The sequence below is a fragment of the Manis pentadactyla genome, chromosome 13 (assembly GCF_030020395.1).
Source record: "Manis pentadactyla isolate mManPen7 chromosome 13, mManPen7.hap1, whole genome shotgun sequence".
Taxonomy (NCBI): domain Eukaryota; kingdom Metazoa; phylum Chordata; class Mammalia; order Pholidota; family Manidae; genus Manis; species Manis pentadactyla.
Genome location: NC_080031.1, coordinates 48,022,170 through 48,039,735, shown reverse-complemented (window position 1 = coordinate 48,039,735; position 17,566 = coordinate 48,022,170). Strand labels below are relative to the sequence as shown.

General features: G+C 39.4%; 1 protein-coding gene across 1 annotated transcript; it reads right to left on the bottom strand.

Annotated features, from left to right (window-relative positions):
- Positions 1-239: 239 nt before the first annotated feature.
- LOC118912945 (olfactory receptor 2Z1-like) lies at positions 240-15,193 on the bottom strand. The gene is made up of 2 exons (XM_057490449.1): positions 14,980-15,193; positions 240-1,171 (listed from the first exon to the last, which is right to left on the bottom strand). Exons 1-2 carry the CDS (start codon positions 15,191-15,193, stop codon positions 240-242), a joined length of 1,146 nt encoding a protein of 381 aa, XP_057346432.1.
- Positions 15,194-17,566: the final 2,373 nt, after the last annotated feature.

Genomic DNA, 17,566 nt, shown 5'->3' with positions numbered 1-17,566 from the left:
AATTTTTGTTGTCATTCACTTCTAATGTACACATAATTAGCTATCAGAAAATGACCATGTCAAACTGTATCATTATACATGGCATTATATGCTTTCCTCTATCCCCTATTTCTCAAATACATGGTGTCACCTGTTAAATGCACATGGATATGTCTGTATACATACCTGTTAATTCCATTTCAAAGCAGAAGCTCACGCTGTAGTGGATTCACATTGTAAACAACAGCACAGCACAGCCCTCACTTCCTGAGAAGCCGCCTGAGGGCTCTGGCGATGTCCTTGTTCCTCAGGCTGTAGATGAGGGGGTTGAGCGTGGTGGTGAGGATGGTGTAGAAGATGGAGTGCACTTCATCCCGCTCAGGGGGGTGGTAAGACTTGGGCAGAAAGTACTTGAAGATGAGAGCCCCATAGAACAGAGACACCACAGTCAAGTGAGAAGAGCAAGTAGCCAAGGTTTTCCTGAGCCCCAGGCTCGAGCGCATGCCCAGCACAGTGAACAGTATGTGCCCATAGGAGGCCAGAATGGCTGGGATGAGAGGGAGGAGAAAAATCACCCCACTGACAAAAATACCCTTTTCATACTGGGAAGTGTCAGCACAGACCAGTTTCAGTAAGTGTGGGATCTCACAAAAGAAATGATGGATTTGCCTAGAGGCACAGTAAGGGAGATTCATAGTATAGATAATATGAATGGAGGCATTGAGCAGTGCACCCAGCCAGGACATGAGCACCAGGAGTGTGCAGACCCTAGGGCACATGAGGATGGGGGTAGTGCAGTGGGTGGCAGATGGCCACATAGTGGTCATAAGCCATGACGGCCAGCAGCAGGCACTCGGTCCCCACAAGGCTTGTGAAGAGGAACATCTGAATGCTACACCCCAAGAATGAGATGCTATGGTCCCCAGGGAGAAAGTCCCTGCCATTTGGGGGACAAATGTGGAGATGCACAAGAGGTCCACGAGGGAGAGCTGGCCGAGCAGGAAGTACATGGGACTGTGGGGATGAGGGTCAACCCTAATGAGGGTGATCATTGTGGTGCTGCCCAGCAGGGCCCCCAGGAGATCCAGCACCATGAGGGCAAAGAAGGTCCAGGGAGCTGAGGGGCCTTGAAACAGATCCGAGAGGAGGAAGTCATGCCCTGAAGTCTGGTTGTTCTGCCAAGGAATCAGACCTGTGGCAATGATAAAAGAATTAAAGATCATGTAGAAACTTTGAAATCAATATGAGAAAGACCATGCTCTAATAGAAAAATGAGCAATAGACTGGAAAAGGTACTTCATTATAGATATCCCTTCAAACACACCAACATGGCTACTATGAAAAAGGCCAACAGTACTGTACTGGGGAGTCTGAAGAACAAGTGGAGATCCCATACACTGCTGGGAGGAGTGTTTAAGGGGAAAACTATTTTGGAAAACAGATAGTATTCATTTTAAAGCTGTGAACCCAACAATTCTTCCTTCCAACAGAACTATGTTCACCAAAAGAAATGTTCAGTGAAAGAATATTCATAGCAACACTATTCCCAATAGCAAGTCTCAGTAATATCTTGAGAGAAGAATGGATAAATAATATAAGGTATTTCTATATAGTGGAATACTATATAGCAGGAAAAATGATAAAGTACTGTTATATAAAACAATATGCATGAGGTCAGTCACAAATTAATACATTCTATGTTTCTGCTTACAATCAAAAGCAAACAGAACTAATCTATAATGTTAGATGCCAATAAGCAAAATCAATACTTGATATGCTCTTACAAACCACAATTCTAAGAAGAAAATCAGCAGCCTTTCTGTAAAAGGAGGAAACATTAATTGGCAGTGGAGAGTAAAACTCATGGCAGCATTCACAGTATAAACAGCAAACTCACTAGCAAAGGACTAGGGAAAACATGCAGCTCTGCCATGGGGCTACCATACCAATTGGGGTAAGTGACATTTTATCCAGGAATGTAGTGAGTTTCCAGTAAAGGAAAGAATTTATGAAAGGTAAAGTAAACCCCTCTAATATACCTTGCTGTAAAGCCCCACATGTACAAGTAACCTCATAAACTAAAATCCAGTAGGTGATACCCCACATGCTTCTTCTTTGGCAGAGAGTAAAAGCAAGAGGAAGGACCACAGATACAAAAAATATGACCAGATAAGGTTTCAACGAATTTGAAAAAGTCTAATATGTGCTCCCTTGATAGTTTAAGATCCCTGAGTACCCCAGATATATAGAGTTTCTCCCTCTGAGGCACAGGTGCACCAGGCATTGGACAGTCTGAGGGTGGAACAAGAAAAACCAAACAAATTTGTAGATATTCAGGATTGTGAGAGACAACTGAGTGAAACCTTGTCTGAGAATTAAGGCTAACAGCAACATCTGTATGTCATGTGAGAGCAGAGCAAAAATACTGAAGCACTGCACACTCCAGGTCACGTGTGAGGCACTGGGCATGAGCAATGAGAAGGGATGATCAATTTGTGCTTGTTGAATGACAACTGCTTGGCACATGTCCCTCTGTGCCAGGAACGTTTCACAAGGGTCCTCACTTGCCTTTCCCCAGTTCCATCCATCTGTAATGGGCATCTCAAATATCCCCATGTATGTTGAATCGATTAGCAGTCCTTAAGGCATGTTGTAATTAATTTAGAAAAAGTTCCCTTTTTGGCAGCCAATCTAAGTGTCAGGGTTCAAATCTAACTGTTTGATAACTCATATGAAATGTAATCCCTCACTGATTAATGCATAAATACTTACACTCTGTACTTTTGTCTTTTCTCCAATTATCCTGTTCCCCCAACCTCAGGCTGGTGAAGCTCCTCCCCATCTGGAAGTCTCTACTAGTGTGAAAACGAATATGGTTTTGTTTCTTCATGTTTGTTGTTTGTCATGTCATTAGCACAGCCAACCTTAATTTCCAGCTTACTAGGAGAGAGGCAGCTTTGGGGAGGTCACTTCAGAGTCGATCAAAACACCATCTACCACTGGAAAAGGGGAAGGAGAACTGGGAGTGATGCCAGAGGTGGGCACATCGGGCAGGTGAAAGTAGGGAAATGACAAAAAACTAAGATAGAACTTCCAGCCTTCAGATCTCAAACCTGAACTTGCCCTCTAAAGTAAACTGAACTGTATAAATTAAATATAACTAAAGCAACAAAATTCAGATCCAACTAAATTATAGAACAGATTAACTTAAATACCCACTCTCATAGCCTAAAAGAATAATAATCATATCCTTTTTGGGGATCTTTTATCACATAATGTCGATTATGAAAAACAGGTGAAACATGAAACAAAAGGTGAAAATGTCTGACCCTTTTTTAAGACACTAAATAGTCAATACAATCAAGCTCAGAGAAGGACCAAATTTAGAACTAGACTGGAACTTTAAAATAATTAGTGTGAAAGTTGGACATTTGTGAATGGTTGGGAGTTTTAGGAGAGAGATTTCAAAAAAAGAACCAAATGGTAAGCTACATATGAAGTTATGATTATCAGTGGTAATGAATGCATCCAAAGGGCATATAATTATGTTAGATGTAAAAAAAGAAAATAAGTACACTCTAGGACATACCAATAGAAATTATTCAAATTTGAAACACAATGGGGAAAAAGAATGTTAAAAATAAAAATGTTAAAAATAAAACAGATATGTAGAATCCCATATCATTCTACAATGGGATAATATCAGTCTAACATGGTAGGATAAATATTTTAAGAGATAATAAATTAATGCAAGATGTCAACCCACATATCCAAGCGGCCCACAGCTCTCCAACCAGAATAAAAGAAAAAATAAACAAAACAGGAGCACAGATTAAAGATGGCAGCGTGAGAGGAGAGACAGAGGCTTCCTTCTAAAACTGGATACAATTAGAAAATATAGTCGGTGCAACTAATCCTGAGATAGCAACAGGAAAGAGGACACATCAGACTGCACACACCTGGAGAAAAGAGCAGACCTCAGCGAAAGGGGTAACGTACCAGACCTGTGGCTCCATGGGACCTGAGCCCCTCCCACACCCCAGCTCACCGATGGGAGGAAGACAAATGGAGCAGGGAAGGAGTGGAAGGCTTGGGACTGCTGAATACCTAGCTCCAGAGATCTGCCCTGAGAGCACAAACCTACATTTCATGGTGCTTTCATGAGACTCGCATGATTACTGGGTTGGAAAGTTAATACAGGCAGAGTTCCTGGGGAGACTGGGATTCCAGCTGCTTGTGGAAAGCAGGGATCCATATCCAGCTGCTCTGGGACAAAAACTTATACCTGTGTGCCCGGCCCACTAGCTCAGGCAGTGGAGACAGGCACAGCAGCCGGGAGGTGGAGAACAGCTCTTTCCTCCCCCCAGGCACCAGCACCACTCCACTGCCATCCCCAACATTGCTTCAGGGACTGAGCAGCTCCAGAATGGCGCTTCTGGACACTAGAGGGCGCCATATACAAACATGAAACGCCAAAGGAACCTTGTCAAGAGTAAAATTATTAATACAACTCCAGAGAAAGATTTAAATGATATGGACCTCGTGACTCTTCCTGAAAGGGAGTTCAAAATAAAAATCATCAACATTCTAATGAAGGTACGGAAAGACATCCAAGAACTCAGGAATGAATTCAGGTCGGAGATCCAATCACTGAAGAACACGATGGAGGGTATTAAAACCAGACTGGATATGGCGGAGGAGACAAGAATTGAAATAGAAACTAGAGAATGGGAATACAAAGAAGCTGAGGCACAGAGAGAAAAAAGGATCTCTAAGAATGAAAGAATATTGAGAGAACGGTGTGAACAATCCAAGCAAAACAATATTTGCATTATAGGGAAATCAGAAGAAGAAGAGAGAGAAAAAGGGATAGAAAGTGTCTTTGAGGAGGTAGTTGCTGAAAACTTCCACAGTCGGGGGAAGGACATAGTCTCTCAGGCCATGGAGATCCACAGATCCCCCAACACAAGGGAACCAAGGAAGACAACACCAAGACACACAGTAATTAAAATGGGAAAGATCAAGGATAAGGACAGACTGTTAAAAGCAGCAAGAGACAGAAATAAGATCACATACAAAGGAAAGCCCATCAGGCTAACATCAGACTTCTCAGCAGAAACCTTTCAGGCCAGAAGGGAGTGGCATGATGTATTAAATGCGATGAAGCAGAAGGGCCTGGAACCAAGATTATTTTATCTGACAACATTATAATTTAAACTTGTAGGAGGGATTAAACAATTTCCAGATAAGCAAAAGCTGAGAGAATTTACCTCCCACAAACCATCTCTACAGTCTATTTTGGAAGGACTGCTATAGATGGAAGTGTTCTAAGGTTGAATAGCTGTCACCAGAGGTAATAAAACATCAGTAAAGAAAATAGAAGAGCTAATTATGTAGCAAAAGTAAAATTAAATTAACCATCCCCAAAGTCAATCAAGGAACAGACAAAAAGTACAGAATTTGATACCTAATATATAAAGAATGAAGGAGGAAGAAAAAGGAGGAGAAATAGTAAAGAACCTTTAGATTGTGTTTGTAACAGCATACTAAGTGAGTAAAGTTAGACTCTTAAACAGTAAGGAAAGTAAATTGGAAACTTTGGTAACCGCGAATCTAAGGCCTGAAATGGCAATAAGAACATACCTATCGATAATCACCCTAAATGTTAATGGACTGAATGCACAAATCAAAAAACATACAGTCACTGAATGGATAAAAAAACAAGGCCTATCTATATGCTGCTTACAAGACACTCACCTCAAACCCAAAGACATGCACAGACTAAAAGTCAAGGGATTGGAAAAAGATATTTCATGCAAACAATAGGGAGAAAAAAGCAGGTGTTGCAGTACTAGTATGAGACAAAATAGACTTCAAAACAAAGAAAGTAACAAGAGATAAAGAAGGACATTACATAATGACAAAGGGCTCAGTCCAACAAGAGGATATAACCATTATAAATAGATATGCACCCAACACAGTAGCACCAGCATATGTGAAACAAATACCAACAGAACTAAAGGAGGAAATAGACTGCAATGAATTCATTTTAGGAGACTTCAACACACCATTCACTCCAAAGGACAGATGCACCAGACAGAAAATAAGTAACAACACAGAGGCATTGAACAACACACTAGAACAGATGGACCTAATAGACAGCTATAGAACTCTACACCCAAAAGCAACAGGATACACATTCTTCTCAAGTGCACATGGAACATTCTCCAGAATAGACCACATACTAGGACAAAAAAAGGGCCTCAGTAAATTCCAAAAGATTGAAATTCTACCAACCAACTTTTCAGACCACAAAGGCATAAAACTAGAAATAAATTGTACAAAGAAAGCAAAAAGGCTCACAAACACATGGAGGCTTAACAACATGCACCTAAATAATCAATGACCAAATTAAAATGGAGATCCAGCAATTTATGGAAACAAATGATAACAACAACACAAAGTTCCAACTACTGTGGGACGCAGTAAAAGCAGTCTTAAGAGGAAAGTATATAGCAATCCAGGCATATTTAAAGAAGGAAGAAAAAATCCCAAATGAATAGTCTAATGTCACAATTATCAAAATTGGAAAAAGAAGAACAAATGAGGCCTAAGGTCAGCAGAAGGAGGGACATAATAAAGATCAGAGAAGAAATAAATAAAATTGAGAAGAATAAAACAATAGAAAAAATCAATGAAACCAAGAGCTGGTTCTTTGAGAAAAGAAAATAGATAAGCCTCTAGCCAGACTTATTAAGAGAAAAAGAGAATCAAAACACATCAATAGAATCAGAAACGAGAAAGGAAACATCACGACTTACCCAACAGAAATACAAAGAATTATTAGATACTACTATGAAAACCTATAGCTAACAAGCTGGAAAACCTAGAAGAAATGGACAACTTCCTAGAAAAATACAACCTTCCAAGACTGACCAAGGAAAAAACTCAAAATCTAAACAAACCAATTAACAGAAAAGAAATTGAATCAGTAATCAAAAAACTACCCAAGAACAAAACCCCTGGGTCAGATGGATTTACCTCAGAATTTTACCAGACATATAGAGAAGTTTTCCAGAAAACAAAAGTGAAGGAATACTCCCAAACTCATTCTATGAAGCCAACATCACCCTACTACCTAAACCAGGGAAAGATCCCACCAAAAAAGGAAATTATAGACTAATATCTCTGATGAACGTAGATGCAAAAATACTCAACAAAATATTAGCAAACCGAATTCAAAAATACATCAAAAGGATCATACACCATGACCAAGTGGGATTCATCCCAGGGATGCGAGGATGGTACGTCATTCGAAAATCCATCAACATCATGTACCACATCAACAAAAAAAGACAAAAACCACATGATCATCTCCATAGATGCTGAAAAAGCATTCGACAAAATTCAACATCCATTTATGATAAAAACTCACAACAAAATGGGTATAGAGTACAGGTACCTCAATATAATAAAGGCCATATATGATAAACCCACAGCCAACATCATACTGAATAGTGAAAAGCTGAAAGCTTTTCCTCTGAGGTCGGGTACAAGACAGGGATGCCAACTCTCCCCACTGTTTCTCAACATAGTACTGGAAGTCCTAGCCATGGCAATTAGACAAAACAAAGAAACACAATAAATCCAGATTGGTAAAGAAGAAGTTAAACTGTCACTATTTGCAGATGACTTGATATTGTACATAAGAAAACCCTAAAGACTCCACTCCAAAACTACTAGAACTGATATCAGAATACAGCAAAGTTGCAGGATACAAAATTAACACACAGAAATCTGTGGCTTTCCTATACACTAACAATGAACTAATAGAAAGAGAAATCAGGAAAACAATTCCATTCACAACCGCATCAAAAAGAATAAAGTACTTAGGAATAAATCTTACCAAGGAAGTGAAAGACCTATACCCTGAAAATTATATGACACTCTTAAGAGAAATTAAAGAGGACACTAACAAATGGAAACTCATCTCATGCTCTTGGCTAGGAAGAATTAATATAGACAAAATGGCAATCCTGCCCAAAGCAATATAAAGATTTGATGCAATCCCTATCAAATTGCCAACAACATTCTTCAACGAACTAGAACAAATAGTTCAAAAATTCATATGGATACACCAAAGACCCCAAATAGCCAAATAATAAAGTGGGGGGGATCTCGCTCCCCAACTTCAAGCTCTACTACAAAGCCACAGTAATCAAGACAGTTTGGTACTGGCACAAGAACAGAGCCACAGACCAGTGGAACAGAATAGAGACCCCAGATATTAACCCAAACACGTATGGTTAATTAATATATGATAAAGGAGCCATGGATGTACAATGGGGAAATGACAGTTTCTTCAACAGATGGTGCTGGCAAAACTGGACAGCTACAAGTAAGGGAATGAAACTGGATCACTGTCTAACCCCATACAGAAAAGTAAATTCAAAATGGCTCAAAGACCTGAATGTAAGTCATGAAACCATAAAACTCTTAGAAGAAAACATAGACAAAAATCTCTTGGACATAAACATGAGCGACTTCTTCATGAACATATCTCCCTGGGCAAGGGAAACAAAAGAAAAAATGAACAAGTGGGGCTATATCAAGCTAAAAAGCTTTTGTACAGCAAAGGACACCATCTATAGAACAAAAAGGTACCCTACAGTATGGGAGAATATATTCATAAATGACAGATCTGATAAAGGCTTGACATTCAAAATATATAAAGAGCTCACACACCTCAACAAACAAAAAGCAAATAATCCAATTAAAAAATGGGCAGAGGAGCTGAACAGTTCTCCAAAGAAGAAATTCAGATGGCCAACAGACACATGAAATGATGCTCCACATCGCTTGTCATCAGAGAAATGCAAATTAAAACCACAATGAGATATCACCTCACACCAGTGAAGATCGCCACCATCCAAAAGACAAACAACAACAAACGTTGGCGAGGTTGTTTAGAAAGGGGAACCCTCCTACACTGCTGGTGGTAATGTAAATTAGTTCAACCATTGTGGAAAGCAGTATGGAGGTTCCTCTTAAAGCTCAAAATTTGAATACCATTTGACCCAGGAATTCCACTTCTAGGAATTTACCCTAAGAATGCGGCACTCCAGTTTGAAAAAGACAGATGCACCCCTATGTTTATCGCTACACTATTTACAATAGCCAAGTAATGGAAGCAACGTAATTGTACATCAATAGATGAATGGATAAAGAAGATGTGGTACATATACACAATGGGATATTTCTCAGCCATAAGAAAAAAACAGATCCTACCATTCGCAACAACATGGATGTAGCTAGAGGGTATTATGCTCAGTGAAATAAGCCAGGCGGAGAAAGAGAAGTACCAAATGATTTCACTCATATGTGGAGTATAAGAACAAAGAAAAACTGAAGGAACAAAACAGCAGCAGAATCACAGAACCAAAGAATGGACTAACGGTTATCAAAGGGAAAGGGACTGGGCAGGAGTTGTGAGAAGGGTGGATAAGGGCAGGGAAAAAGGAAGGGGGCCTTACAATTAGCTTGTATAATGTGGGGGGTGCTTAGGGAGTAATGTGCAACACAGAGAAGACAAGAAGTGATTGTACAGCATCTTACTATGCTGATGGACAGTGACTGCAATGGTGTTTTGGGGGGAGACTTTGTGAAGGGGGGAGCCTAGTAAACATAATGTTCTTCAAAAAAAAAAAGAAAAAAACATACCTAGGCACAGCAGAATCAACCTGCTACAAAATAAAAAACCTTGACAGCAGCCAGAACGAGAAGGACATATTAGATTCAGTGAAAAAAAAAATACATGCAGTGAAATAATCTGAAAAATTTTGGATGAGTCAGTAAGACAATAGAATTGAAAGAAGTTAAATGCCTGTCAATCAAGAATTCTATGCTAGCAAAAACTGTCACTGAAATGAAGACATTTGGAATTACATAAATGCATTAAAAAATTTCAAAAACTGAAAAATACTTGTACTACAAAAAACACTTTTTTATTATGTTGAAGAAAATAACACCAGTTAGAAATTACAAGGATGAATAAGTGTGATGATAACTATAAAGTATTTAACTCTTGAAACACTACTAAAAATAAACATAACACTGTATTGTTAGGTTTATAGTGTATGTAGAAGTGAATTATATGACAGCAATATCACAAAGGGTAGAGGGTGATAATTTATACACCGATATCCAGGAACTTGACTTTTTTGACATTTCTAAAATGCTACACACAACCTCAGAATATATATTCTTTTCAAGTATGCATGGAACATTCAGGGACTTTTTACATTTTAATCTCCTAACTAGATGTTTTAAATTCTTCTCTTTGAAATACTGCTCATATTAAAAATTGTTGTATAGTATTCTCAGTTTAGCTAGCAACCCAGGACATTTTCCAGAGTGTTTCTCAATATCCCTGTTCCCAGACTCATTAATGTAATACTGACACATTTAGAAATCACTTACCACTTGGAAACTTTTTAAATATTTAAATTTATTCTTCCTAGAAGAAGTTACAAAGGTTCACAGTAGCATCTTGACACACATAGTCACAGTAGCATATGCATTGCCTTCGATGAATTGGAATGAAAATCCACTCTGCTGGACAAAAGTGGCTGATGACATGCCCTGGGAAGCCCTATGACACTTTTTTAAGAGGTGTCATTCTGCAAACCATCTCAGGGATCCCCATCAGTATCTTGGGAGGTACAGGAGATTAAGTGTATCTCAAAGTGATTATTTTTCTCCTCCTGCTCTGCTTTTTGTATAATTATTCATGGTTCTTTTTCAAGACTATGTTGAAATTATGAATGTTAGAGTGTGGACTTTAGTTTGAAGCTTCATTAAATCATGGCTTTTGAAACAAAATGTTACTTTTAAAGTGTCAAAAACTTTTAAAGTTTATAAACAAAATTTATATAATAGTATGCTGGAGAATGACATTAAGTAGACCAATAGTTTTTAATTCACAACATTTTTGTTTTCTTTGGGTAAATACCCAGAACTGGAATTACTGAATCATGTGGTATATCTATTTTTAATTTTTTGAGGAACCTCCATAGTATTTTCCAGATATGTGTACCCCTCTGTTTATTGCAGCATTATTTACTATAGCCAAAATATGGAAGCAAAATAAGTGTCCATTGATAAATGAATGGCTAAAGAAGAAGTGGTACACATATACACCATGGAATATTACTCAGCCCTAAAAAATGAAATCATGCCATTTGTGACAACATGATGGACTTAGAAAGTACTATGTTACATGAAATATATCAGAAAGATAAACACCATATGATTTCACTTATATGGAGAATCTAAAAACAAAACAAATGAACAACAAACAAAACACAAATAGATGCAAAAAATATATAAAGAACAAATTGATGATTGTTGCCACAGGGAGGGTGGGGTGAGGACAAAACAGGTGAAGTGAATAAAGAGGTAAAACTTCCAATTACACAAGGAATAAGTCAAAGGTATGAAGAGTACAGCATAGAGAATACAGTCAATAATGCTGTAGTAACTTTGTATAGTGAAGGATGGTAATTACACTTACAGTGAGATTTTATAATGTATATAACTGTATCACTATGTTGTACTAATATAAACTGATATAATACTGTATATCAATTATACTGCAATAAATAATAATTTGCAATATTTCTGTTCCAAAAAATGCAAGTACACATTGTTTTTACTTCAAATTGCTGGGATATAGGGAAGATGCTTAACAAATACAGCAATTTTCAGAGAGCTATGCTTTCTTGTGCTTCATACTCTGTTGCTTGGGTGAAAAATTGTTCGCCCAATGCCCTATCATGGCTAATGCCTTGGAGAGTATTCCTATCAGCAAGAGTGAAAAATGGAAATTAATTTAAAATAGGGTAACAGGAAATTTTCACACAGTGAGGTGAGGTTAACTGTGGGTCTTAGATATCAGTATGCCCTTTAATGTTCTTAAATAAGGATGTAGCCATTTTCTATAATTAGGCATTTATTCTTCAGAGTACTCATGATAACTGGCAAAAGCATGTAACCTTTAAAAGAACATCAGTGATTAATCTCAGGATTGCCATAAAAATCACTGAAATCATTTTTCTTTAGATTCGGCAGATCTGAGTTTTCCTCAAAATCACTGCACAGCTCACAGAAGGATGACCTAATCATTCCTTTATGGCAGAGCTGCCTCACTGCCGGTCTTTCTCTGTTGTGGAGGATTAGTACTAAGTCTAGGTCACCCACTAATATTCAGGAAAAAAGTGAGATGTAAAGAATTCGTTCCAGTTAGTGTAGCAATATTAAGTTGATAACACACCCCCCTCTTAAATATCACAATTAAAAACATTTTTCCTTAAAAGAAGAAATATATATCATAATATATCCAAAGTCAAAATCATGTTTACTCATCCACAAAGCACCTGTTTATATATTGATGACATGATTTACCTTTAACTGTCACAAAAATGTAATATTTACCCTTCAAATATAATACTGAATATAAATAATAATAATACAAACAGTAGAAATTAAGTAATCTCCCAGAATTGCAAAAGTACTTGTTGATTCTATGAGAATTACATAGTCTTTAGACTCCAGGAAGTGGCATATAATCTGAAGACACAAAATCTGCAAGTGTTATGCACCATTATTCACTGAGTTAAAAAACAAAACAGGGTCTTTCAGTGAAAACTAGATATTTAGATAACAGACTATGAATCAGCTTCTCCCAGCTACCTGCAGTTTTGAACAACAAAACAAAATAAAAATATTTTTTCTAGTCCGTTTTATTTCCCTTAATGTTTAGTGATAAACATAGTAAATGAACCTTTTAAAGCTGGGTAACACTAGTGGGAAATATTTCGTGCTGGCGGTGTGGCTCCCAGAGCAGGGGTTTATGGGCAGATAGAGACAAGAACCCACTCCAGACACTGCGCATTTCTGAAATGTCAGGGCATCACAGAACCAGAGAACGGAAGCAAACATGAAAGACAGACTAGAACCTGCCCTGCAAAGAGAGCCCTTGGAGTGATGACCGCCAGCAGCGCTGCTCATCCCCAGTACCCACCGAGCAGAATGCGCGCGGGAGGAGCTCCACAGCCAGGCTGCAGGTACGCCACCCCGCCGCATCCCTCGCCTCGGCCACAGAGGAGGGCGCAGGAGAAACAATTCACAAATCACAGCGCACCAGAGAAACCACAGCAAGCCAAGCAACAACATTTTGATAAAGAATGAGAGATTTTACCTCTGAAAACGAGAGCCGCCTCAGTCCCAAAAACACAATACCATTTTGATCTGAAACAGAATGCAGCAGGGATATCCTTCTTGGTTTTCATAGGAAAAGCAACTATATTTGTTTTACCCTTGCTTGTGAAGATAACAGTATTTGGAATATCGAAATATAACTTGATTTATATATATATAATTAAATATATAATTTAATTCCAAATTCTACAGGCATAAAGTGTTTACGGTGGAAAAAAGCAATGAACTATGGGTAAATGCACAGCTCAACTACTCTAGTGGAACTGCCCAGATATGGTGGAAAGCAGGCCTTATGCCAGGAATTATCAGCGTGTTGTGGGCAACACTCAGTGCATTTTGAAGAGTAAATGGAGAATGCCACTTCATCTCACTGGCTTTTAGACAGAGGCTAAAGCAGCCCTCCACCTCACACATTTGTTGTAGACACACGTGCATTTGTTTTGTACTTGTGACTTATATGGTGGGATAAGAAGTGAGAATGAGAAAGAACAGGGCCAGGGTGTCTTATGTGACCAGGGCTGTGACGGAATGTCATCATGGAGGCCTCACACCTTGTGGCTCCCCGACCTGGCTGATACACTAAGCACCACTTACAGCTTGTCCCTCAGTTCCAGAACTGTCACCTCTTTCATCTGCCATCTCTACCCATTCAGGAACCCATCCTGTGGTAGGCAGCATGTAAGAAAATACCACATCTGCTCCTAGAGTTCCTAACCTATGTGTACTGCAACTCAGTTCACCTCATGCCAATGCAGTAATACCCACCCACCGTTTTTTTCATGATTTGTGGCCCCAGAGGTGTTCCACACAGCTCTGCAAAAATATGCATAATGTACGGGCCTTAGGAATCAGTGAGGAGTTTCTTTTCAAAAACACATTATTATATTTAATCATTTTAGACTATTTTATATTTCATTAAGAGATTTAAATTACATTACATTGTTACAATAAGTTAGTACTAGGATAAAGTGGAAATCACAGGATCTTCAAACTGGATAAAACCTTTCATAACTTGACACCACTATATAAATATAAAATGTAAATGAAAACTGCCTTTAATCGAGGGCAGAAGAAGCAAAATAACATAACTGGAATAAGCAGTCTCCATTAGTCACATGATTAATGCAGAATACTTTTAAGAAACCAACACTTACAGAAAAATACGGGACAGAAGGATGATTTTGGATTATGTTTTTGTTAAATGGCTGTGGGTAAACTATCAATGTTAAAAAGCATTAAACTGATACAGTCGTTCTATTTACTAAAAGTGTGGATGTTTTGTCACAATCCTCAGCAAATTCTATTTTATTGAAACATTATCATCTGAGGTTCTACAGGTGGTGTTTGTTGCACAGGTGGTCCTAATACCTCATCACAAACACCAGCTGAACTGTGTAATACCATTACCTAAATAGGTCTTTTTTTTTAACCCTCCCCCCATCCTGCACCCCAGGCACCCTCTCACCATGCTCTTCATTGTTAACATGCCCTTTATGTCTACCCTTGTCATAAAACACTGAATCTACTGCCAAAAGAATTATTATGTGACATATTTATCCAAATTAAGTGCATCGGCTATGATACATTACCAAATCACTTAAGTTCTACTTTAAAATTTCATCCTACTTTTTACTTTATTTAGAATTGAAAGATACCGCTTGAGAAATCAAGGTGATACATATGAAGGCTCTCTTGCCTCTGCAGAGGAGCAGCGGGTATTACGTTCCGGGGTCAGGCATTTGACAGCCGCCCACCGGCGGCCCTTGGGCGCGGCCAGCTGACCACCGCCCCGGAGTCCGGGGCGACCTGGAAGGCTCCTGCGGCCCGCTGGGGCCGCGCACACCCACACTCGGCTCCTTTTCCTCACCTGCACCTTGCTGACGTCCTCCTGCAACTTTTGATAGCTGTTCCTGTTGCCTTCACTTCCGGCAAACATTTCCAAATTCTTTTAAGCCTGTGATATTTCTCACTCAGCTCTTGGCTCAGCTTTCTGGGATTTTGGATTCTTTCCTCATTACAGTTTTTATTTTCAATCCCATCCTCCATTCTGTTAAGTAGGAGCTCACCAGACAGGACAGAGGGGAAAGTATTCAGAAATACAGCAAAATTATTCAGAACAGATCTCAAATATCCCCCCCTTTTTTTCTTTTAAAAGCTCCACCACATAGCCCCTACACACACTCCTCTGCAATGTAGCGTATTTGTGTGTTTGCACACGGGGCTGCCACGTGACATGGTGGCTCCTGTAGGGCAGAGACTTCTTAATTTTTGCTCCCCCTACAACGCTGTGTGTCTAAGTGTTATTATAAACGTGTGGAATTACGTTGAACAGTTCTGCCCTTCTAGGGAGAGGGCAGAACCTGTGTTTTCATAGACGAGGCTTCCCCACCCAGGTAGAGCACCCAAGGCCAGAAGAAACACAGCTGAATGAACGGAAGATTCCAATATAAAAATACACATCCTCAAGGACTCAAGAGATGCATTCCAATATGCATCCTCGCACCCCACCACTGGCACAAAATGTTCTCGGGTGTATTTCTGATTCTACCCACGGAACCATCTCTGCCTCACCAGGAGTTTGGAATTTTCACTGCTGCTACCATTCTGCAAAAAACAAAAGAGCGTATTCCACAAACTGTTTCCACATGGCCGCCTTTCCAATTCACCACTCTTTAGCCTGGCATTGGATGATGCCACATGTGCTTCATCTGTCACAGTCGGTCCCCACTGGAAACACTGAACTTCACGTACAGGGTTTCAGGAGTGGATTGAGTTATGGTAAGTGCTGCGTACGTGCTCGCTCCTGCAAACAGGTGCACTGGTGCTTGCAGGTGCTCAGGGTAAATTTTTAACATCCCTTCTTGTAAGAGCCCTGCTCATCCTTGGTAAACCCATCCCTAGCCTCTACAGTCCTGGGGCACCACCAGCCTCGGCAGTGCATTCACACCACTGCAGGGGGACATGTGGGACCCAGGCTGGGTTATGGGAGACCTTCCCCTTAATTTGTGAGTTAAAAATGGAAGGAAGGTATCCCATCTTCTTGGATCTTAAGCCTGAGATTGTAGGGCTCTCATGAGCCATTTTTCACAGTGGAGAAACTTTATATAAAAAATGAAATCCAGGACAAACCAGCACAGATATTATAGCCTTAGTAGCACTGAATCCCAGTGTCCATGTCTGAAGCCTTGATTCTAAGCTTTTCTCCTTTGATTTGTTACCTGCTCCAGGATTCGTCCCATCTACTGGAAGAAGCGTCTTTTGTTTTTCCTCCAGGTGATTTGAGTTGTAATTCTTGCCGCCTGCATCTAAAGACAGACTGCCACTACTACACTGTGATAGTTGGCTGGGAATCTGAGAGTTCAGTTTGCTGTCAGTCTGCTTTAGTCTTGAAAAGTTTATAAAATGAAACTTCTAAACCTAGAAGGTTTAGATCATCTCACGAAATGATGAAGTCTTTCTAAAATATCATAGCTATTTTTATGCAATTGTGAACTATTTTTCTAAGTAAAAAAATCCTTAAAGCCAGACACTGTCTTTTCCAGCTTTGTAACATTTGTGCTCAAAAGCACTGGTTAACAATGCAATTTGCATCTTATTTGTAGTACTAGATTATAAAAAGTATTTGTCCTATTTTAATCCTTATTGGCCTTAGAGATGAGACTTCAGACAGTGAAGTTTTACCTCCAGTCTCTTACCACTTCTTCTGTCTCAATATTCTTGACATATGGGTAAGAAAAGATCTCAGATGTTAAGAGAATATGAAAAATAGATTATACAGGTAGAGAACAAAATGCAAGTAGGTGCAACATTAAAACAAATATATTAACAACTAGCATAGGGACAGTTGAACCTACCTTACACGGGACAATTGGGAGTGAACTTTTCCTCATGAAAGGAAGTGTACCTTGAGGTGGATATTGCCCTGCTCTGGGGAGGAGCCTGTAATATCTGTTTAGTTCCATCTGGGCTGCATAAACCAGGAGAAACATACAACTGTTTACAGCTGGCATCTGTTTGGATTGGTTGATGCCTGATGTAACTCCAGAAGGGAAAATATTTTCCCACCCTGGGACAAAATACCTTTGAAACTGAAATCAGAGTGAGAAATAAAGTGGGACAAACCCATTTATTGCTTAGAAGCAATCATCCACTTCTGCTCACCTGTGTCCCTCAGGACCCTGCAGAAAAAGGGCCCCCACCCCACCTGTCCTGCTCAGACATGCCCTGCTCCCCCTTGTAATCACCTATTGATATGGAGGTGGACTGCTTCTCTCCACCCCTTGGAAACACCTAGTGACAGGGAGATGCA